The sequence below is a fragment of the Lissotriton helveticus genome, chromosome 2_2, assembly GCF_964261635.1.
Source record: "Lissotriton helveticus chromosome 2_2, aLisHel1.1, whole genome shotgun sequence".
Lineage (NCBI taxonomy): Eukaryota > Metazoa > Chordata > Amphibia > Caudata > Salamandridae > Lissotriton > Lissotriton helveticus.
In genome coordinates, this window is record NC_136060.1 from 456,354,464 (window position 1) to 456,379,267 (window position 24,804).

The 24,804-nt window shown below is 50.3% G+C and overlaps 1 protein-coding gene across 1 annotated transcript; it reads left to right on the top strand.

The window, feature by feature from the left end:
- Window positions 1-12,437: 12,437 nt before the first annotated feature.
- On the top strand, window positions 12,438-18,816 carry LOC144821678 (uncharacterized). Its single transcript, XM_078678901.1, has 4 exons — window positions 12,438-12,468; window positions 16,018-16,110; window positions 17,339-17,470; window positions 18,197-18,816. The coding sequence occupies exons 1-4, from the start codon at window positions 12,438-12,440 to the stop codon at window positions 18,595-18,597; spliced, it is 657 nt and encodes a 218-aa protein (XP_078535027.1). The 3' UTR covers window positions 18,598-18,816.
- The last annotated feature ends 5,988 nt before the right edge of the window (window positions 18,817-24,804 follow it).

The following is a 24,804-nucleotide window of genomic DNA, read 5'->3' on the forward strand; positions in this document are numbered from 1 at the left end:
ACGACTCTTCTCTTAGGCGCTGATAATGTTCTTTGTTTGTCTGATAGGTAGACCTCTCAGTTCTTATAGTCGTGTTCTCCGGTACTGGCCTTACTAGACCAGTTAACTCTACCTGGTTAGGGTTTAGCGCATGATGGTTCCTGGTTCTATTTGCGCCGCTGATGGTGACATCGTGAATATCTAGAGTGTCTACTGGTGGGGCTAGGAGAAGTTGATTACTCGGGTCGTCCATTGAGTCTTTTACCGATTGGAAAGTCTTGGCAAATCTCTCTAGATCTCGATTTGCTGCTTGTATCAGCACCATTCCAGATTTATATATCGTGATGCTAAGTTCGGCTCTGTACCTTTCTGACGGTGAGGTTGACATTTTTAAGCCATGAGGAATGTTTTTCGTAGTTTTTATGGTAAGCATCCTAGTGAAGGCATTGCACCATTTAGCTGTTCTGTATGTATAGAATATGAGGTCATTCATTTTCGTACCATTAGTTGCATTAAAGTATAGGTCTGCGAATAGTATGTCCGGGTTTTTCCTCAGGGAGTCGTGTTTAAACTTCTTAGCTGCATTTTTAGTTAGATTATTGGGGTATTTTATACTCAGGGCACTCAAGCCAGCAGACTCTAGGTATCTTTCGCTCATTTTAGCTCCGTTCTGCATGTATTATGGTGATTCTTTTTCCGTTTTATTCCAGGTAGCCCCACTGTTGATGTTATTTTTTGCTGCTTTTATTCCCAAATCTAGAATTGTGTAGTTATAGTTTTGCTGAGTAGTACTGGATATGGCTTCTCTTTTCCATAATTATTCCTCATTTACCTCTAGTAGTTGTAGTTTCAGAGTGCTTAATAATTATTAGCCGGCTGACATTTGTTCTGCTCTATGTTGGGTGTAAAAGCTAATCCTTGTAAGATGGCTGCCGTTATGTTTGTTTTTATACAGGCAGGGAGGCCTTTCTCTCTTTCCACTTCTTTCTCCAGTCCAGCTTCCCTCGTCGATTGGTCCCGTTTCCCTGGCTCTCCTTTAATTAGTTAGATTGCTGTTGCCTTGTTTGTTGCACATAGACTTGCAGAGATTCCGCTTTTCTATTAGTTGCACCTAAACTAGCAGAGTTCCGCTTTTCACACAAGTGTGTGGATATTTGTGCCAGATCCTCTGGGTTATTTGTTAATTGTTAATTGTCCGCATTGACCGCCATTTTAAGGTCAGGCGGGGCGGACTGCAGACTTATTCTCACTTTCTCACTTTCCCTGATCACTTTTCTTGTTCTCTCTTGTAGCGTGGCGGGGGGGGGGGGGCGAGGATGGGCGTTGGGGAGCTGTGCTGCAGCAGCGCGGGTGCCTGTACCTCTTCGCTGCTGTGCTCGGTCTTTGGTCCCCGTCCTGGGTCCCGGTGAAGCCGCCTCAGCTTCCTCACGGATCGGACCTTGCTCGTATCGCCCTGAGAGTCTTCCGCTCTCTGCCTGCTCCGCCAATAGCCCCCAAAGTGTCAGCCGATGTCGTCCCTGCCCGGGGTCTTCCGAGTCCAACACCCCTCTCGGTTCAGGAGTCGGAAGATGCGAGGCTGCTACGTCTCCTTTGGATGTACTCTCTTATCTTTTATTTTTCGGTCTGTTTCCGTGTCCTGGGTCGACGGTCTTGGCGGTCTTGGGCTGCAGAGGGGGATATTCAGGGATTTATGCCAGGCTTGGCGATCCCAAATCCCGGAGCTCTTGCCTAGGACTCCTGGTCAGCGGCCGTGACCCCGAGTGTCATGTCACGTGATCCTGGCAGCAAAGCCTACGAATTTCGTTTTTGCCCTGTCTACTTTGCCGGGCGGACGAGCTTACAGCCCTGAGCCCTGTGAGGTCATCAGCTCGGCAAAGACAAAGCCCCAGAGACCAGTCTCCACCCCCTAATGACGTGTGACTAAAGTTACCCCCGGGCGCTTCAGGCTCAAGCCCTGTGTCACCAGGGCCTTCACGTCAGTCAGGGAGTAGAGAGGATGGCACCCTACCCTTTCCCAGCACGTCAGAGGGAGGAGAATCCTGCCCTCTGACAAGCTGGGAGAGGGTGTGGTAGAGGCTGCAGGTATGAAGTCGAGTCTGTGCAGTTTGTCATTAGGACTTTTGAAGACTAACTGTGCAGACTCGAGGTGTCTACTTCCCGCGCTGCTGGAGCAGGGTTGTGTAAATGGCTGCCATCATTAATTTGCAGCTCCGGTGTTTCAGTGGGAGGCTCTGACCACACCCGTGTCAAAGCACACCTCTCTTTCCATGGCCTAACTCACACCTCTTACATGCACCTTTTTCCCCCCATCCAAATTCCAAGGCCCTTCCCTGCTCTTTACCGGCCCCAGACTCCGTGCTTATGAGTGCTGCATTAAGAAGACCGACTCCGCCGCTGATGAGATCCTCAGTCTTATGCCTGTGTTAAGGAAAGCTGACAGGGAGGCTCCAGCCACTTCTTTTCTAACTTAGCACATTCCCAGCTCCAGCACAGATGGAGGCCAGAGACAAGCAGTTTAACAAAAAAATGTGCCAAGGTGGACAAAGAGGGCCAGTTGTCCGTTATCAGGTGAGATAATCCTTCAGTGTGACTTTGTTCTCTGTTGCAGATAAGAAGTAGAACTCTGTTTTACTACTTGGCGGGACCAGGGCCGGCGCTAGGTATGGGCAGTGTGGGCAGCCGCCCAGGGCCTCACGCTCAGCAAAACACGGGGGGCCTCGCGCCCCTGTGAAAGGTCACACTTTCCCAGCTCACTACAGGGCCCCTGCCTCACCTGATCACATTATAGGTGGGGGAAGGTGCAAACAGAATGGGGGCGGCACAACAGCTGGGCCAGCAATTATGTTGGCGGCGGGGAAGCGCCTCGGTTAAGTACCGTCCATTCTAGGCTCTGTTTGTGCATTTTGTATCCAGGCAACAGAGGCCCCTTTGTTTCTTTCGAGCACCAGCCGAACACAGGTAAGAGGAGGTGGGTGAGGGGAGGAGGGAGCAGCCAGATCAACTGGCTTTTGTTATACTTCGAATCTTGGTAGGGGAGTGTCTCATATCTTAATTGAACAGCTAAAGGTTACTAATAACATTACTCCTAGCTCGATAAATTAAACGCAATTCATTTATGCAGAAGCAATATTTGACTTGTACTGATTTGACACAGGGGGGCAGTATTACATACAAAGCGATAATATATTTACTGTTCTCGTTGCCATCTAAGCTAGGTACAGCTACAATTGAAGCACACCCCTTCAGCTGAGATTTTTTTTTTTTTGCACTCTGATGAGCTCTCGGCAGTGTCTTGGGAAGTGCCTTGTTACGGTTTGAAGGCCCAGGGGAGGGGGGGCCCCTCCCAGGGCCTCATAGCACTAGATCGAGCTGCAAGGTCATGGTGTGGGGGCCCCCTTCCCTGGGCCTTGTAGCCTTCGTGTCTGTTTCAGAAAGCGCAGAAAGAGTGTAAGTTTTAAGCAGGACTCATTCATATATTGGTGATACATTCGGCAAGTCAGTGAAGGTGGCAGTGTATGCCTCCAATGAGCCTGTCCTGGACTACAAAATTGTTATCATCTTTGTAATGTGGGCATTGGAGCCATCGGTGGCTATTGGGCAGGAAGCAGAGATGTGAAAAAGTAGGTGAAGCAAAATCAGTTGCAGTGGAAACCACGTTCATATATTACTAGTAGGACGCAACAGCACCTTGCCGTTTAAGTATAGTGGACCTTTTAAACAAGCATTTGCAATGCAATAGGTCTCGCATTAGGAAAGTTTGAGCTATTGGTCTTGTAAATGACAATTTTTTTATTTATTTGTTGGTTTTGAAAATAGCTAAATTAATAGCTTTGTTATTTACAAGGCCAATAGTTATAACTTTTGCAAATGTGACACCTATAGCATTTGTAATGCAACATGTTTTGTAGTCACGTGACTTAGATGTATTGATATTACAAATAACAATGGCTTTTATTTTTTTAAATTAATTAATACTTAAATAAAAGTGATTGTAATTTATAATGGCAATAGCTTAAACTTTTGGAAATAACTTTTGTGAAGATTATGTTCAGTGTATTTTATGGTGACGAAAATCCAAGAACAGAAGTGAAATATTAACATCTTTTTGTGACATTTGTAATAAAGCTTGAAACATTGAGAGAACATATTTGAACCAGTTGTTGTTGAATGGTTGCACAGATTGATGCTGTGATGGCGCGGAGTGATGTTGCGGTGGCGACGAGTGATGCTGTGGTGGTGCTGAGTGATGCTGTGGTGGTGCTGATTGGTGCTGTGGTGGTGCTGAGTGATGCTGTGGTGCTGCTGAGTGATGCTGTGGTGGTGCTGAGTGATGCCAAATAAGATCAATAGTACTGCGATGCCGCTTTCTGTGATGTCACTTCTTGTGACGCAATATGCAATTAGGGGGGCCTCGCATCTTCCCTTTCGCCCGGGGCCTTAGAAGGCCTAGGACCGGCCCTGGGCGGGACCTTAATGAGCTGTAATTATCTTCCGCTTAGCATGGCTGGTATCAGGAACCTGACCTCGCCCCTTCAGCTAACTAGCTGCTCCAGAGGGCTCTGAGGGCAAGGTGTATGCAATGGGGAGGCCAACGCTGTGAGCCGTGTGTTTGAAGGGATGTGATGTGACTTAATTTTTCTTTTGGGGTTTTGGGTGCCTGCCCTTTGCTCGGCCAATGCTGATTGCAGAGTGTTTTTTAACATAGGTATTACAATGCAGGTAAGTGCTATGCAGATGCAGTGTTGTGCGTTTGTGCATGAGTGCCAGGGGTTTTGTGATATGCAAAGCTTCTCCCTTGCTTCCTTCCCATCCTCCCTTCTAGGCATCTGTCTCACCTCTACTTTATTTCCTTCCTTCATGCCCCTAACATTCTTTTCCTTCCTTTACACCTTCTATGCCTCCATGTCACGCTTGTTTCCTTTTCTCCCTCCATGCCTCTCTCTCGCCATTTCTTCCTGCCCCTCCATGCCTCTTCCAACACTCCTTCCGTCTCCTTTTGCCCCTCATTTCTTGCTTCCTCTTTATCTTTTATTACCCCTCTTTTCTCTCTTATCTACTTCCTGCCAGCTCCACCGCCTTTTTTCATAGCTTGTTCATGTTGTCCTGTGTAAAAGACCAGGGCTGCGCTTTTCTCCGGGTTCCGATAGTTCTCTGGCAACTGAGGTCAGGCATTGGATGGGAACGTATGTCTAGTTTTTACCTTGCTGAGCTGTACAGAGAGAACTGACACAGACAGCTATTGGTATAAAAGGCCAAACAATCAAACTTTCCCTGTTAAGGAAACAAGAAGCCTGCCTGGGCAAACTCATTAAAGGTGGTAAATATGTTGTAAATTGGCAGTGAGGCGATTAAAGAGCAGGCAGCCCTCTCAGGCACCTAATGTGGAGTGGGCCTTGCACATAGTGCCATTATCGGCAACTTCTCCCACCCCTGGTCTGAGCATGCAAGAATGAATGAATACACAAGACAACTTTTGTTATGGGAAAATATTGCTGTAGGTTTATTCAGTGCAAGAGTATGCAATATGTGGGTTATCTTACGGGCGATCCAAGGGCGGGCTGCTGTGCCAACCTATGCTGCCCCGCCCACTTGGTGAGTCAGCACTGTGGGACACCCTGTCAGGCTTACCTTTGATGATCCTCTTCCAGATAACGTGACATGTTGATCCTTTCTACTCAAGCCGTTTTCAGGGCGTAGCGTAGCAGGGCAAACCCCCGGTTGGTCAGGCCCCCAACTGCCCGAAGGACTAACAGGACGCCGTTGTGGTTTTCCAGGAACCTGCACTTAGGCCCCTGGTCTTTGTCTCTGGCATCTCTACCGTGCCGCGCAGAGGTACCCTTACTGTACTGGTCTGCCTCAGAGGTACCCTTACTGTACCTGTCTACTTCCAGATCGCCCTGTAACTCCACCTGCAACACAAAATAAAACATTCAGAGTACACTGTCCACCAGCCAGGACACCGGGTAAGAGGTGGGGTGGGAGATGGCGTGGCTGGTGAACAGAGACCGCCAGGAAGGGCGGTGAGGCTTATATACCCTCCCCATACCCGGCGCACCGGAAAGACGCTACAGTGATGACCTGGCTAGTGGGCTCCTACAGGAGCCCCCAGCGTCTAGAGCAGATGGGTGGTGCCCAAAATAGCACAAAAGTGACGCCCTGCTGGATTGCCCCCCTGCGGGGATTGTGGATAGCCGCTTAGTGCCATTATCGGCAACTTCCCCCACCCCCGGTCTGAGCATGCAAGAATGAATAAATACACAAGACAACTTATGTTATGGGAAAATATTGCTGCAGGTTTATTCCAAACAAGAGTATGCAATATGTGGGTTATCTTACGGGTGATCCAAGGGCAGGCAGCGGTGCCAACCTATGCTGGCTCCGCCCGTCTGGTGAGCCAGCACTGTGGGACACCCCGTCAGTGCTACCTTTGATCATCCTCTTCCAGAACACGTTACACGTTGGTCTCTTCTACACAAGCCCTTTTCAGGGCGGAGCGTAGCATGGCAAACCCCTGATTGGTCAGGCCCCCAACCGCCCGAAGGACTTACAGGGTGCAGTCGCGGTTTTCTAGGAACCTGCCCTGAGGCTCCTGGTCTTTGGCTTTGGCAACCTTACTGTGCCTCGCAGAGGTACCCTTACTGTACTGGTCTGTCCCAGAGGTACCCTTACTGTACCTGTCTGCTTCAAGATCGCCCTGTAAGTCCACCACAGCTCTGGAGGTGGCTCCTGTCGTCACCAGAGCCCCCTCACATGTGAGCTATACTGTCACCTACAATCTGCTATTTCCAGTACCTCCTGCAAGTCAAGCAGGAACAGGTCCATCCCCACAGGAGATAAGTGGACCCCATCATTCTCAAAGTATCCCTCGACTCCGGACTGAATCAGCTTGTGCCTGATGAAACCTAGGTCCCTCTGGTCTGTGAACTTATGCATGGCACCATTAACCTTCTTATGCAAATGTTCCACAGCCTTGCTAGACCTGGCCCATGCCAGTTTCTGCGGGGGATGAATTCCGACCACCAGAGTTCGCATTTTCCCATGCGTTTGCTGATTTCCCCTAAGTCAGACTTCATGGTTTGTAATAGTGCCCTCCTCCCCATGGGATCACTGAGATGCTGGAGAGGGCACCCCGTAGAGCCAACCGTTGCGCTAGTCTGTTCCTGTTGTTTTTTCATCTCATTCCAGGGAAGCCCATCCAGACAAACTGCGTTTGTGTGAACCCTGCATCCAATTCCTGCGTGCGGCCCAGTGAGCCACCCTGGCAACGTATGAATGGCCGATCACTCACACTCGGGAACCTGGTGAATAAACGGACGCCATCTTACAAATTTGTTTAATGTCTATTTAATCATACTTTATCAAGATCACTACAAACCACGACACTCAAATTATATTTACATGCTGGGCCTTCATGGGCGAATGTACCGCTCAAAACAGCGTGATTGCCAGCACCCAACTCCCTTTATGCCCTCCGACTCCATGCCCGCCTTGCATGCAGCTGTAGCCGCCCCAATTCTAAATGAGTGGCTGGAATACATTTTGTCAGGGCAGGCAAGGCCTGTGCGAGCCAGGTAGGCGCCCATGATCCGGTCGATCTGGAATTTTGTCAGGGGACCCAAGTCTGCATGTATCACGAAGTACCCTTGTGCCGCAGGACGCACAGACACGTAGTCCCTAACTATGGCCACTGGGCAATACCATGGGTCTCCTAGCGGTTCCAGAACTACATCCGCACCACGCCCTGCATGATCTGTTTTGGACCTCCTGATACGTATCACTAGCTTGTCCATTAGTTTGACATCCTGGCTGCTCAAGGCGGCACCAGACATATCTGTTTTTGACCTGGCTACCAATTTGCTCATCCTAAACGCCCCAAAGAATGTCAGGCAGAAGGATGCCGAGAATAGCTTGCCCTCAAAATGCGAGTGGGTGACCTGGTGCATACATCTAGCATCCCCTGTAGGGTGGGAACGTCAATTGGGCCCCTAGAGTCCGGGGTCCTAACCTCATCTCTAGCCCATCCCTTGAGGGACGCTCTGATAAAGAAGTACTTGGTTGGGTCCTGCCCCACCCTTCAGCTTGGTTTCATGGCTCACCACCGCCATGTGACCACAGACCCACGGGTGGCTCTTCCCCTAGTCTTTGGCCCATAAAACAAACGCTTGACCTGCTGGTCCAAGGCAAGCAAGCCTGTGCTCAGGGTCTCTGTAACGCTTAGAAATGTGTCAAGCTGGGCCTTGCACTACTTCCTGGTTCCCGGTGCCAAGGAGCGTTCCCCCAGCGATCTCAGCCGCTGCTCCACAGCATGATGCGCCATATGTATGCTGGGAAGGGTGTTATCTCTGCTCTTGCTCGCGGCCAGGCCTCCCAGAAACGGAGCCACTGAAAACGAGAGAGAGCGTCAGTTGCCACATTTTTTACCTCCTTAATGTGCCTGGCCCTAAACACGTTGTTGCTGCGCAAACCGGCCCTGACCAATTCTCTCAAGAAGTACAGCACTAGGGGGCACCTTGCTGACTGCCCATTGATTGCCTGCACCTCCGCCATGTTGTCGGACCAGAAAATTACCTTCCTGTCCACCAACGCTTTGGGCCACAAGTGCAGGGCAATCAAAATGGGGAACAGCTTGAGTACCGTTCTGTTCCAGGTTATCTTACACTGCCGCCATGCATCAGGCCACTTCTGTGCACACCATTCCTCCCCCATTATGGCACCGAAACCCTCTCTCCCTGAAGCGTCTGTGAAGCTGCACAGTTCTGGCCTACCTGCCCAGGGGACTCTCCATATGACTGTCTCATTGACTTGAGTAGGAAATCAAACCACATTGAAAGGTCTTCCTTCAGTCCACTGCCTAGGCCCACCAGGTGATGTTTCTTATGTACCTTGGATGTAGCCCTAGCTAGCCTTCTTAAAAATACTCTCCCAGCTAGGATGACTCTGGCTGTGAAATTCAGTTTTCCCAGGAGGCTCTAGACCGCTCCCAGGGTGGCCTTGTCCTTGCCCAGTAATGCCTGGATATCCTGTCTCAGATTCTCAACCTTCTCGATAGGCAGCCTTGACTCACCCTTGATGGTGTCCAGTTCGATGCCCTAAACTGTGAGAACCTGAGCCGGACCCTCAGTCTTACCCGGTGCCAGGGGGACCCCAGATGCCCCACCAAAACCTGGTAGCACTGCAACTCCTCACTACACTCCTGGGTCCCTAAGCCCCCGATAAAAAGGAAGTCATCCAGGTAGTGAGTCACTCCCTCAATGTCGTAGGCCCAGGAGAGCACCCACTGGAAGAAGGAGCTGAAAGCCTCGTAATAAGCGCAGGACATTGTGCAGCCCATAGGCAGGCAGCGATCAAAGAATACATCACCCTGCCATTTGAACCCTAGGAGGTTTTGGCTAGCCAGGTGAACCGGGAGCAGGCAGAAGGCAGACTCAATGTCAGCCTAGGCCAGCCAGTCCCCCTTTCCTGCTCTCCTGACCATGTCCAGTACCATGTCTAGGGAGCAGTAGGAGACTGAACAAGACCCCTCTTCTAACCAGTGGTTCACCGAGTCTCCCTCAGGGTAAGACAGGTAGTGGATCAATCGGTAGGCCCCAGGCTGCTTTTTGCGGACCTCCCCCATTGGGGAGATAAGGAAGTGCTCCAGGGGGGGTTGAAGAGACCCGCTACCCTGCTCAGGGCCACCTCCTTCCAGAACTTCTCCCTTATTACTCCTGGCAATTTCCTGGCTGACTTGAGATTCTCTGCATCCGTGCAACCCGGGGGCCCTGGTACGGAATCCTAAACCCTTCGATGAAGCTGTGAGCCAGAAGCAATCTGTCTTTGTGGTTGGGATAGGACCTGAACAGGGAGAGGAGGTTCTGCAAGATGATGGGGGTGGGCCCCTTGACATATGAGGTTGGCAGGCTGGCGCTCGCCGGCATTGGGGGGTGAGCGGGGTGGAGGGGTTGGGTGGGAATTCACGGGTGGTTCTGTTTCCTCTATGTTACTAGCCATCTTGTCTGCCAGTGTGAGGCGGAGGTCCATCTCGCCTGAGAGTGCATGAAATGGCCGGGTGGGTGGCCCCACACTTGCTGCAGCTGTGGGCAAACATGCAGGCCTTGCCCTAGGAGCAGGACCCGGCATTATACAGCCTGCAAGTGACGGAGTTGAATTTCCTACTCCCTGTTTGAACAGGCATTTTCCAGTCTACTTAGTCCCTTTATGATTGTCACACTCCTTCTGATTCTTGCTTGCCCCCTTCATGTGCTCAGCGGTGAATTTCCACATGTGTTGAACCCAGAGCTGGATCTCTTTTTGATCCCACCCTAACTCCGGGCATTTGGCCATACTTTTACGGAAGTCCTGATCATAATTGAACTACCCAACCCCTACTGTCACTTTAGCCTCCTGCTGTATGCTGGGGGAGTATTGCATTAACGCCTCCCCCTGCTCTGGATACTTCTCCATAATTACTGTCGACAGTATGGTAAACACCTCAACCCAGTTCTCAATCGTTTTCTTGGGCCAGCGTTGGTATCTCACCTTCTTCTCCTCCTCTTCTCCTCCTATTTTCCTAGTATCTTCCCCCGCTGCCCCGTGCATGAGTAACATCAGGATATCAATGTATTCCCGTCTCTATATCCCCTCTTTGGCGGCCTGGGGCACTTGCCAAGACAGTGAGCAATGCTCCGAGGCCAAGGGTGCCACTGTGACGAATGGCTGGGGTGCTGTCACCGCTGCTGATTTGGGGGGCTTGGTGGGGGAGGAAATGTGCAGGCCTGAGGTGAGGTGGTCATAACCTCCCCCGGGCCGCTGGTCGTCGGGGGACCCGTCGCAGCCGCTTGATTAGCATTTGATGGTGGTGTCGCCAGTTGGCTGCCCCCCTGACCGGTGGCAGAAATGGCTGGTGCTGCAGTGTCGGAGACCAACGCTGCATCCCACCCTGGCCCTACCCCGTGGTGGCCCCAGACCCCACCACCCTGGCAGCTGTATTCACGCAACTTGCCTGTCCCCCCTCAAACCTGCAATACTATGGGTGCCCCCTGTGCCTTGGACCCTGTTGCCAGCAACCGAGGTGTTGATGCCATGGCATCTAGCCACGTCTGAAATTTCCCCATCAACATCAGTATATTGTCCATCACCGTACCCAATTTCTCAAAGTTCTCGACGCCTGCTGCAATGGTGTTCTGTATGGCCGCTGGTACCCCTGTGGGTTCTTGTTCTCGCGGGGTGATCACTACCCTGTCTTTCGCTGGGGGCAGGTCCACAGGAGAGTCCTTGTTGGTGGGCTTGCGCACATGCTTGGATCTGGATGTTCCCTGATCCACAAGCCCCGCCTGTGTCACAGGTAGGATGTCAGCCACCACCCCGGGATCCTCCTGCATTCGGGCGTCGAGGAATCCTTGTGCCCATTCCGGTACTTTAGCCTTTGCCATGGCCATGTAGTTCTCCCATAGCGCCTCCTGCGACGTGCTGGGCAGGGTCTCATCTACACAGCTGATTTGTGAGAACAACGGGGCAGGAGGTCCCTGGCTATCCATGGCTCCGGATTGTCGAGCCGATTGCCTAGACGTGCCTTGGGGGAGAGAAAATCGGAAGTATGTGCCCCACCCCTGAGGGTGCCGCCACACTGTTGGGCCACAGGGAGCCCCATTTCCCAAACCCCGGCGCGTGTTAAAACCCACTCGTGCCCTGGTAGTTAATTCACTTCTAGATTCCTGACACCTAACTCTTGAACGGTCGCGGGAAGGACGGTCAGAGCGGTGGGTGGACGGCGCACTTGTAGGAGCAAATCGCCCACGACAACAGAACCAAGGGTGATCAGGTTGCTGCAATTCACATTGTAGAATGAGACACTTCACCCCAAACCAATTCCATTCTTGAGGGTGCCGCCACACTGCTGGGCTGCAGGGAGCCCCATTTCCCAATCCGCGGCACGTGTCCAACCCACTCATGCCCCAGTACTGGCTTCACTTCTTGATTCCTGACACCTAAACTCTTGAACGGTCGCGAGAAGGATGGGTCAGAATGGTGGGAGGTCGGTGCACTTGTGGGAGCGAAACGTCCACGAAAACTGAACCAGGGGTGATCAGGTTGCTGCAATTCAAATTGTAGAACAAGACACTTCACCATAAACCCAATTACCTCCTTTGATGTTCCTAATGCCCCGCCGGCCTCCTGCAAAACATTTTGCCCCTGCTTAGTAAGGATACCTTCCCTGCCTACTGCCCTTCTTCTCCCTGCACCCAGTGCAGTGGGTGCATTAGAGGTTTAGGGTCGCCCTTCTGAAACAACAATCCCCTCACCAATGCCTGCTTGTCCCTTCATCACAAACCTACTTATTGGTCATGAGCGACCGGCTTCTGGCGATAGATCCCAGGTTTGCCCTTGCCTGACTTCTCCAAACTACAGAAGTCTCATGATGACCTATCCGTCAGTGTTACCCTGTAATACAAAGCATAAACATTAGCATGCCACGAGGAATGGCCCAGCGGGGGCATCTGTCCAGCACTGGTACTTGCACCCCTCCCCTCTCCCCCCTCCCCCCCCGCTTTCGCTTAGGAGATGAAAGCACAGAGGCATCACCACACCACGTCCGAGGCCTGTGGTGGGAACATAATTTGGTGGCATCAATATTTAAATTACTACTACTTTCACAACATAAAACCAACATCAAACAGTATCGGGATCAGCCTGCTGCTACAGTCTTTTTTTTCCCCTTTTTATTTGGTCTCAGAGGCGCATTTTATTTGACTGCACCATCATTCCCTGGCACCTCACTTCTCCAGGCAGAGAGAAAACCAGCACTCGATTCTTCCATGACCACAGCCGCCCCCTATACCAAGCCTAGGAAGCAAATCTTTGGCCAGGGTCCTGTCAGTCATTCAGCCTTCCCTTCTATGGAAATGTCATTACCCCTACGCTCAGCTGGGCATCAGCACTGCCAGGTGCAGCTGTTAAAATGCCTCTTCTCCTGTCCTCTGCAGGGAACCAGCCTGTGGGATGCTGCAGTGGCCACGTCAGTTCAAAGCCTGACCTTTGATACCCAAGAGCAACCTTTGGGGTTAGTGTTAAGGGAGGCGGGAGGATGGAGGCAGCGCAGAGCCACTTCCATTAATGTGTCTGTGCTGCCAGCTGGACTGTGATATTGCAGCCGTTTTTCCATAGTGCCCATCTCATGCTACAGTGTTGTACATTTCTGGTTACCCATATTATTATATATTTTTTTTTTTTGTGGAGTTTTATATAGCGCGAACTAGACCCGAACCGAATCAGGTATCAGAGCGCTTTACATAGCACAAGTTACGGTTTATACATGAGGACACACTTTCATTTTTTAGGCACGGGGAGATTAAGTGATTTGCCCAGAATCACAGGAGGTTATTGCTATGTTTCCTTGAAATTGCGCACGCTGCTGGGAGCGCATGAGGTGACATAGGGTCACTCAAGCTAAAGCCGCCACGAGTTCCCGTGCACCAGCTGCACGTGCCTGCATCGGCAGTGAAATGCACCACCCCGTGAAGCCCCCGGGATGCGCCTGTGCTTTTAGCATCACTCTGTCACTCTCAGTAGAGTCTGGGAACCGAAGAGGACAGAGGTAAAGCACCTGCTTGGAATGAGGTGGCGATGCGGCAATGGTGCGTGGTTAATGCCCGGTGGGCGCGCGAAGCGACACCGCTGACCCACGTGTCCCGGAAGGACAGAGAAACGGCTGCCACAAGACCCTCGCGGTCAAGACCCTACCACCACCCTGTGTGTGAGGGCAGCTGAGAGGGACTCACGTGCCCCCCGGCTACTGTGAGCAGGACCCCGCTCCCGAAAAGGATTGGCAGAAACTCTTGAGCAGACGCCCAGGGCCCGGACCCACCAACCAACCAAGGGTAATTGGCATCGAGCCCCAGGCCTCCCCGATCACCAAGCCCTGCCTGCCGAAGCCCGGCCCAACGCTACCCAGAATGGTAGTCTGCAGGGGAGGCGGACAAGCGAGGCTCGTCACTTCTGAAGGGGGCTCGTCTACACACATGTGAGGGGCAGCGCAGCTCTACGCCCACCCGTCCCACAACGCGCCGGTTGACCCCCTGCCTGGCTCCGATAAGATACCCCGACCCCCGGCGTTGATGCTGGTGTCAGATGCTCTCTCCCCCATGGGCTAACAGCCGGAGGGTCCCACGCGCCTTCAATCTCGCAGCGCTGCAATCTGCCCATGCCGGTGTGATACTGGGGGCGTGCCTGACGGACCCCGGGTGAACCAGAAGCGCTCCTCAGTAACCCTGGGCGTAGTTCGCATAGCCGCACTCCGCGACGCTACGCGAAGACGCACTTGCACTCCGCGAGCTACACGTAGCTCCGCGGACATGCGTAGTAGCTTGCTAGACCCGTTCGCGCGCCGTTTTTCGTCTTTGGGAGCGCGGTGCGCGTGTTCGGGGCGCTGCCTGCATGCTCGAGATAGCTAGCGCGCTAAGTTACTCAATGAGGTTTGTCCCGCCCGCTTGCGTTCCCTTATTTCCGGTTCCGGGTCACAAGTAACGTGTTCGCGTTGTGTTAGACATGTTCGGGAACTTATCTTCTCGTTCGCACTGCCAAAGTGCGTGATCGCGTCAAATATCGCGCGAACTTACCGCGGCGGTCGCGACGGGCAGAGCCATCTTCGATTTCACACTCTGGCTATGGTTTTGGGCTTACTTTAGCATCTCACTCCTATCTCTTCCATCCTGGTCTTTTCCCTCAGTTTTTCTAACTCTCTTTACTTCTTACCTATTTCTGTCTGCGCCTAGGTTTATATTTCTCATTTTATGTTTACTTTTACCACTTTTTTTGCAACTTTTCTCTTGTTTTATATTACTTCCTTCTTTTATCTTTCTTCTTTCTTCCCCTAACCTTTTTGTCTTCAACTTTCCTTCTCCCCTCCACCCAGAACCATGGTGAAGGGTGCCAGCAGCATCGGCGGCTCAAAGGGCAAGGCGGCTGTGCCTAAAAAAACCCGGCTGCCTTGCGGCAGAATGCGCCCGGCAGGAGTGACGCCCCGCCAACTTTTTGGGGAGGAGGAGGTGGCCGCCCTGGTCTTTTTTATCCAACGTCACCTCCCCTTGACTTTGGCAGCAGGCGGCAGGCCCGGCTCCGGCTACCAGCGCATTGAAGAGCGTCTCCGGCGGTGGGCGAAGGTGCGCCGTGCAGTCTTCCGCTGCTCCGGTATCCGGCGTACCCACCATCAGCTGTCCCACCGCTGGGCCGACATTTTGGACCGGGAGCAGGACCTGTTGGACCTGCTTGGTGTGGAGGTTGTGGGTCTTGGTGAGTGGCTACCCCAAAAATAAAGTGTGTATGTATATATATATATATATATATATATATATATATATATATATAGTTATATACATATATATATATATATATATATATATATATATATATAGTTGTATAAATATTGTTATTGTATCTTTGTAAATATTGGCTGAATAAGTAACGCGATGACTGTTGCTCCTAGTTACATTTGCGATGTATTCCGGTATATCTACTGTCATTGTATGACAGTGTTCTTCTTCTTCACTGGCTCTTGCGTGTTGTTTCAACTTGGCGCTAGCTGTTGCTGTTTATTGATGTGAGATTTTCTTTATTGTTGAGAACTGAAGTTAGTTAATGCTATTAATAGAGTCTTGTCCTTCCTTTGTCCGTCAGTGAAATAGCGGTGGATGGATAATTGTACGTAGTTTGCATATTGTAGCATTTTTTTCACGGCCTTCTCTTCTGCATGAATCGAATCCTTTTCTTGCAAAGAATGCTAACGTTACTTTGTTCTTCTTACCTCAGCCAGGGCCGGCTCTAGGGGGCATGTGCAAGCTGTGCAACTGCACAGGGGCACCAAACTTGAGGGGCCACCGCACCAATAGATATCCTTAATTTAATAATACTCTAAGGATGGATACATATTTGCGTTGCGGCCCCTGGCATGGATTTGTTGCCTCCGGCTCTGTTCCACTGTAGCAGTGTTTTTTGCAATGATGTCTATGTTTCACAGCACTCAATGTTTTTCTCTTTGTTTATTATTTTTTACATGAACCACAGAACCCAGGGGCAAGCAGAATACAGGGACCGAGTCGGCGGGTGAACCACCACTTACACAGAGCTCCTCTACTGAGGATCCTGCTGCTGTCCCCAGTAAGTCCAACAGTGCTTGTTTTTTCCTCTGTAATGTGTCTGCTTTGGCAATTGACAGCAACCAAGTATGCATCCAGAATGATGTTTGTCTAGTATTTTTGTAAACGTTAGTATACCACTACTAGTCTTGTGGGTATTCTATCTCCTATGGAGTTATATACATATTACACAACTATGTAACTATGCACACGAAAATTGGATGTTGGTACTGATAGGCAGGTTGGACCTTACTTACACCTCAGTCACAGAACTCTGAGGAACGCACAATTCACTGAACGTCAGCCTATATGGCCTGAGTCATTGGTCAATTATTCAATTCACACTCCTGAACCCCAATACCAAGATGCCGAATGCTTTTAGGACACAAACCGTTACCTAAGAAACCCCCTTTTGCTCACTCACTCGTGTGAGTCTCTAAGACAACAGACACTGAAAATAAACTTCAGAGTCAAAGTGGTCATTCAAAAGCTTTATTTTGTTAGAAGTAAGTAAGTAACATCAATGTTTTTAAGTTGTTCCGTCAAATACGTTGAAGGGCCCACCAGAAAAAATCCAGAGTTAAAAAAGGCATAATAAAGTAATCAACATTTGTACAGCTACTAGTGCACAATAGGGAAATGTGGCAACTATCGGAGACCTCTCACCAACGTATACTAGTCAGATATTCCTCTTTTTTTGTAAGCTATGGAAATGTCCGCTTCGTAGAAGGCAATCTTCTCACCTGCCGAAAAATAATGACAAAAGTGGTGCACGTTAGACAGTATGAAATACATTTATGCCAGTTTTATGCAGCCATGCTAAAAAGAAGTTGTAACCTGTAAGCAAACTCTATTCCACAATCCACATAGAAAACTTAAATACGGGCCCTTTTACTTTCCCACCTCTTCAGGTGTATGCATTGAACAATGATGTGTTGCCCCAGAGCGTCTTCTCGTACTGCGCAACAAGCTGCGAGTTAACATGCGCAAAACTGGATACATTGATGTACAAAGGTTACATAGTTCACTTCCAATTTCCAAGGACTAGAGTAGCAGGACAGATGAGATGAGCTTGGGTACCATACCATAACAATGAATGCTAATATGTGTAGTGACTCTGCTGTACTATGCAATGTGGACTCATACTGATTACGTACGTTGTACTTAACTGTTTTGAAGAACTCCATTCTTGGTGAACAAGTAGAAAGGGGGCTGTGCATCCATCTAAAAAGGTGTACTTATTTTTATAGGTGCAGAACCCTTACCATCGACCAGTGCCGACGGGGACAGCGGCGCAGCTTCAGCGATCCCGGCGGGGACAGGAGGAACAGAGGCACCTACACCAGCAGCAGTGGGGGGGGAGCCAACAGCGGCGGGCGATGGTAAGTTACATTCAATAGTGATCTGCATTACTTGGTGGGAGGGGAAAACTTTCTCACTGTACTCTACTGGAAAATATATGATGTTACCTTTACTTGTCATTAGCATGCGAAGCATTACCACTACAGTAATGCAAGTGGCTGATAGCAGTCGGATGCATGGGTTGTTGTTAAATCATGTAAAGGGGAAAACACAGCTGCCAGCGTGGTTGGGAGACACACCCAATACCGGTGGTTAGTGGATAGTCTCAGCAGCAGCGGTGTTTTGGGCAAACCCAAAGGCAAGGGAAGGAGGGGACGACTGGGTGCATGGGTCGTTGCTGGTGAAACACAAACCAAATAAGGTTTGTTGCGCGGTATAAAGTATTATAGTCTTTACTAGACATGTGCTACTAGCTGCCCCCTGTTAATTAATGTTACTTTGAGAGTGTTCCCGCCTTCCCGGAATCAGAGTATATAATACAAAAGGAGATATGAAAAAGACAGGTGTTCGTTCTAATGTGTGTGACCGTTGAAGTACACCCATGCTAATAGGGCAGGCATAATGCCGTGCCAAAAAGTCCAAAAAATTAATAGAGGCTGTAGAATGTTCAAGATAGACGCAACACAATTTCTGGTACTCAGCTTGCTTGCTAGTGCTACTGTGCCGCCCACTATGTGTTGAATCAATGTTGTGTTCTTGATTTGCGGGGAGTTTGGATTACAACAATTCTGTTTCTTTCTTTATAGTTACTCCTTCCCAAAAACCAACAAGGAAGGAGTTGGCAGTCCGGGCCCGGCAGCGGAAACTGCAGGCAATTGTAGAGGCCTACCGCCGGCTGGTGGATCAGGCCGAGGAGGAGGAGGAGGAGGCGGCGGCAGCAGCTGCTGCCTCTTCCAATGCCCCGGGCCCCAAGCCTGCAGGACTACGTCGCCGTGGTCAGGCAGCCGCCCGCCGCCGCATTGTTACATCTTCGGCGGCCCCCCCACAACAACAACAACATGCATGCAAGTGTAGGTGCCGTGATTTCAAAGCAAAGATTCTCCGCCGGGTAGCGAAGTTGGAGGAGGAGCGGAAGAAGCTGGAGGACGGTCTAGAGGAGCGTGTGAAGATAATGGTGGACAAACACCTGAAAGCCCGCCGGCTTTGAAATGGACCCTGTTTTTTGCCCCTTTTTTAATCCTTTTGTTGGTGGGTGGGATGTGGGAGTTGGGGTGTACATTTGGGTTGAAATTTGGTTGGGGTTAGGGGAGGGTAGGGACAGCTCTGGGTCAGGGGGTTACATTTGTTATATATTTTATTTTTCTATTATCATTATGAAAATATAAAAATAAAACAAAGATATTTTCACAAGAAAACATTTGAAGTTCATTTGTGTTTGTTGGGGGGGTGGAGGGGGGACTGTTTCACAAAAAAATGTACGTTGTGCAACATGAACATGAACTACGAACGATAAATTAAGTACTGACTGCACCTGTAGTAGTAGGGTCACAAGTGCATAAATAATTTATATTATTAATAGGGCTCCCGGTTTTATGGTATTTATTTTTTTGCCATTTCCGTCTGTATTTATCCATATTTATTTTTTTGGCATTTTTTCTGTATTTATCCACATTTATTTTTGCCACAAGCAAAAGACTACGCTACAGCGAGAATTTTTCTACATTTATTTAAATGACCAATGCCAGTGTCCACCTGAACTCATCTAGAGCAGGTAGCAAGTGCACTTTCAGTGAACACGACCTAAAACCCTCAGTGTTACCGAAGCTTGTCTAGAGTAGACAACAGAGAGCACATTCCGTGTCCAATACCCGCCACTGCGCACTTGAGGTCATAGGAACAATGATATTACCTAAACTCTTCGGGTAAAGGCAGCAGCAAGTACATTTATTGACCAATGTCCACCACCTTCAGTGTCCATCTGAGGATATCTAGAGCGTTTTCAGTGACCAAGAAAATGTGGACTCGTCTAAATTATGTGATCCTACGCAACAGGTGTTTCACCTTTCCTCATCATCACTTTAGAGCACTTTGAAGTACACGAGTTCAGGATGTGCGTTGTACACAAACTAGGAGTGGGCACAAATGTATTGCACAATTCATGAAGGAATACAAAGATTCAAGGATTTATAAAATATGTAGCACACAAACAGCTCATGGCTGTCCATCAAAAAGCAATTACATTCTATGTAATAACTCCCTTCTTCTCCAGGATGCAGTCTTCAAGTCAAGTCAAGTCATAACATTTATATAGCGCACTACATACCCAGAGGGTTTCAAGGCGCTTAGGAAGGGGAGGAGGATTATTTGTCAAATATCCACGTTTTAAGCTGCTTTCTGAACGCTAGGTGATTCTGGGTGAGGCGAAGGTAAGCGGGGAGTGAGTTCCATGTTTTGGCAGCCAGGTATGAGAAGGATCTGCCTCCCATGGTGGTCTTGTTGATGCGAGGTACAGTGGCGAAGGCTTGGCTGGAAGAGCGAAGTTGTCGGGAGGGGGTGTAAAAGGACAGTCGAGAGTTGAGGCAATCTGGTCCGATGTCGTAGAGTGATTTGTGTGCGTGGGTAAGCAGTCGGAAAGTAATCCTCTTATTGACGGGTAGCCAGTGGAGGTCTTTAAGGTGACCAGAGATGTGTTCGTTGCGTGGGATGTCTAATATGAGCCTGGCTGAGGCGTTTTGGATTCGTTGTAGTTTCTTTTGGAGTTTAGCGGTGGTACCTGCGTAGAGGGTGTTTCCGTAGTCCAGTCGGCTCGTGACTAGAGCGTGGGTGACTGTTTTCCTTGTATCGGAGGGGATCCAGCTAAATGTTTTTCTGAGCATGCGAAGAATGTTAAAGCAGGAAGAGGATACGGCGCTGACTTGTTTGTTCATTGAGAGTAATGAATCCAGGATGACGCCAAGGTTCCGTGCGTGGTCTGTCGGGATGGGTGCATTTCCGAGGGCTTCCGGCCACCAGGAGTCGTCCCATGCAGAGGGGGATTTACCTAAGATGAGGACTTCTGTTTTGTCTGAGTTCAGTTTCAGACGGCTTTGTTTCATCCATTCGGCGACTTCTTTCATTCCTTCGTGTAGGTTAGTTTTGGCGGTGCTGGGGTCCTTGGTGAGAGATAGGATCAGTTGAGTGTCATCCGCGTAAGAGATGATGTTGAGGTTGTGTTGGCAGGCGATGGCCGCGAGGGGGCTCATGTATACGTTGAAGAGGGTGGGACTGAGTGAGGATCCTTGTGGTACGCCGCAGATGACTTCGGTGGCCTCGGACTTGAAAGGTGGGAGGCGGACTCTCTGGGTTCTTCCGGTGAGGAACGAAGTGATCCATTCCAGTGCCTTTCCTTGGATTCCGATGTTTCTGAGGCGTTGTAGAAGGGTGCTGTGGCAGACTGTGTCGAAGGCTGCAGAGAGGTCGAGGAGGATGAGGGCGACTGTGTCTCCATTGTCCAGCAGAGTTCGAATGTCGTCTGTTGCTGCGATGAGGGCGGTCTCAGTGTTGTGTTTGGCTCGGAAGCCAGATTGTGAGGGGTCGAGGGATTTGTTGGCTTCGAGGAAGGCGGCGAGTTGGTTGTTGACGGCTTTCTCGATGACTTTGGCCGGGAATGGAAGAAGCGAGATGGGGCTTTAGTTTTTGAGTTCGGTGGGGTCTGCTGTTGGTTTTTTCAGAAGGGCGGTGAGTTCAGCGTGTTTCCAGTCTTCTGGGAAGGTAGCGGAGTTGAAGGAGCAGTTGATGACGTCTCGGAGGTGCGGAGCTATGACGGAGTCTGCTTTGTTGAAGATGTGGTGAGGGCATGGGTCTGTGGGGGATCCAGAGTGGATGGAGTTCATCAGGCGGATGGTGTCCTCAGTGGAGATTGGCTTCCAGGCGTTAAGGGTGTTAACGGGGGGAAGATGGTCAGCTGATGGTAGGGTGGGTTGGCTTCCGGGTTGGTTGACAAAGCTGTTGTGGATGTCAGCAATCTTGTTGTGGAAAAAAGAGGCTAGGGAATCGCAGAGGGTTTGAGAGGGGGTGATGTCGTTGGAGTTGGCCGAGGGGTTGGAAAATTCCTTGACGATGTTGAAAAGTTCCTTGCTGTTGTGGGCGTTGTTGTCAAGTCGATCTTTGAATGCTGTTTTCTTGGCTTTTCGGATCAGTTGGTGGTGAGTACGGATGGCGCTTTTGAGGGCGTCCTTGTTGCTGGTGGATGGGTCTTTTTTCCAGGCCTTTTCAAGGGAGCGGCATAGTTTCTTGGACTTCTTGAGGTCGTCGTTGAACCATGCGGCCTTCTTGATGCCAAGTTTGTGTTGACGTTTTTTCAGTGGTGCTAAGGTGTCGGCGGTGTTGGATAACCAAAGGGTGAGGTTGGAGGCGGCTTCGTTGGCGTTAGAAGAGAGGGCTGGGGAGGTTTGAAGGAGCGATGTGGAGATCTGTTCTGTGGTGATTTTGTTCCAGTTTCTTTGTAGAGTTGGTTGGAGGTGGATGATGGGTTTCGGCTTGTTGTAGGTGAAGTGAACGCAGTTGTGGTCAGTCCAGAGGAGATCCGTAGTGTGGCTGAAGGAGACATGGTTGCTGGAGGTGAAGATGGGGTCGAGAGTGTGACCTGCGATGTGGGTGGGGGAAGTGACCAGTTGTTTAAGTCCGAGGTTGTCGAGGTTGTCTAAGAGGGTGGCGGTGTTGCGGTCGTTGATCTTTTCAAGGTGAAAGTTGAGGTCTCCCAGAAGGATGTAGTCTTTGGAGGGGAGCGCGTGTGGGGTGATGAAGTCCGTGATGTCTTCACTGAATTTTGCGCGTGGTCCTGGTGGTCTGTAGAGGAGGGTGCCTCTGAGTGTGGTCTTGGGGTCGATGTGGATCTGGAAGTGAAGGTGTTCGGAGTTGGCGAGGTTGGCATCAGAGCTGGTTGAGATGCGGATTGTTTTCTTATGGACGATAGCGATTCCACCTCCTGTATGGTCGGTGCGGTCCTTGCGTGTGATCTTATAGTCATCAGGGATGGCGATGGCGATGTCAGGGGCGGAGGAAGCGTTCATCCATGTTTCCGTTAGGAAGGCGACGTCAGGAGAGATGGTGTCTAGTAGGTTCCAAAGGTCAATGGCGTGCCTGTGGACCGAGCGGGTGTTGAGAAGGATGCATTCTAGGTGGTTGGGGTCGGGAATCTGTGTTGTGGTCGTAGCGGAGTTGGTGACGGTGCTGCTGAATTTGCAGGAGTAGCAGGAGAAAGGTCCATGGGTGCGTCCAGGAGCGGCTTGGACGCAGGTGGGGGCGCGGCCGGGGTTAAGGGCTAGGAGGGTGGCGGCATCGTAGGTAATGCAGGGGGGGTGGGCGGCGAGAGGGGCAGGGGGTCTGGCGCTGGGCGCGGTCCAGGCGCGGACGGGCGTAGACGGGCTTACCTTTGGCGCACCTTCGGCGCGGATTGGGCGCGGTCGCTGCGCGTGAACGCTGCGCGCGGGAATAACTGTCATATATGGATGGTGGAGGGGGAGGGGCGAGGGCGTCTCAGCTGGGAGGCGGGGCGGGCTCGGGATGACCAGAACAACAACAACAACAATCCGACAAAATGGAGGCGGAGGGGGGAAATGCGCGCAAACAGGAAAAGCGGCGCTTTAAATAAATGATAAAATGCAGTTTAAATGCAGCGTCTATCGGGCACACAGCAGGCAGCAATGAATGGCAAAAAGCGAGGCAGCAACGATACCAGTGACGCAGCAGGACACTGGGGAGCGACCACTCAGTCCAGGGGAAACGAGCGAGTCACGGCGCTTTACTATGGTGGAGCGCTGATATGGTCAGTGGGAGGGCGTCTCAGCTGGGAGGCGGGGCGGGCTCGGGATGACCAGAACAACAACAACAACAATCCGACAAAATGGAGGCGGAGGGGGGAAATGCGCGCAAACAGGAAAAGCGGCGCTTTAAATAAATGATAAAATGCAGTTTAAATGCAGCGTCTATCGGGCACACAGCAGGCAGCAATGAATGGCAAAAAGCGAGGCAGCAACGATACCAGTGACGCAGCAGGACACTGGGGAGCGACCACTCAGTCCAGGGGAAACGAGCGAGTCTTAAAGAACACCCACCGATTCCAGTATTGCAGTGTGCAGGTGTTAGAATTCCTAACCCTGTGCCCAGAGAATAAACAAATTACAAATTAGGATGAACAATTTTTACATACTCACTGCTTGGTTTCAACGATTCGGAAGTTGCTTAGAACATTGCCGCTCGATTTCACATTAACTGCTTCACAGACTTATGCTGATCCTACCGAAGTTGTTCGATATTCCGACTAATAACGGAGGGTGAACCACTAGGAGTTACTTCGCCATTCTCGAAGTGCAAAAGAAGTTGTTCCTTGGGTTACAATGCCAGGGGCTCTTTCCATGGGCTGACAAAGTGAACGGTAAGGCAGAGGAGGCAAAGTAAAACAAATTGGCAATAGCAAGGTACTAAAAGGACCTGGTGGCAGTAAATCCTATGACATCGGAGAGCCAGAGCAGATGCAAATCTAACCTAAAAAAACAATAAAATAGCTAGATGGCGTACAACAGCTCCGCACGTGTGCTTAACTATGTTTGGGACTGTATAGCAGCTAAAGTACACTGGACGGACTACAGCTAAAGTACACTGGACGGAGTAAAGCTCAATTATGAGCCGCATTCACAGTTTTAAGGGGAAGTGAACTGCCATTGTATATATGGAAGGCTACTTCAAAAGGCGGAATGTATGCAAGTTAGTGATTAAACAGATGCAGCTTGAAACAAGACAGAACGCAGATAGCGTTGTATGAATCATTAAATAGCACTTTGGGAATTGGTCCTTTTGTAACGCGCTCTGACACCTTCGGGTAAAGTTCACACTGTATACATTTGCATTACATAAATAGCAGCCGGGAACCCGGGAAAGGCATGCAGCAGGCATCCTCTGAAGCCATGTGGGTGCACAAATGCAGAATTATCCTTCAATCATAGAGATTAGTTCGAGAATGGGGGGTATGGCTGAATTCATTGGTGTGTGGCAGCCGGGCTGAGACAGCTTCACGGGCGCGCCCACAGCCGTACCAGAGTATTTCACAGGTCTTAACAAGACCATTTGTTTGTTAAGCACCCATCCCAAAGTGAAAAGAACAACACAAGACCCCCCCCCACCACCCACATGAGGAAGGAGGACAGAGGATCCGATTCTGAACTCTGGTGCTGCCTGTTCAAACCGGAGGGGAGAGGAGCTAAAGGCTGCACGGGACAGACTTTGTCAGAAGCAGCTTTCTCAGGGTTTTTTTTTATCTCTCTTTCGTTTGTATGGACACTGAGAAGAATTTATCTGTTCCCTGAGGGCACATACACAGGGGAAATGCACGTACCTTTGTGTTTGCACGCGGCATAATTTGTTAGTATTTTGCCGT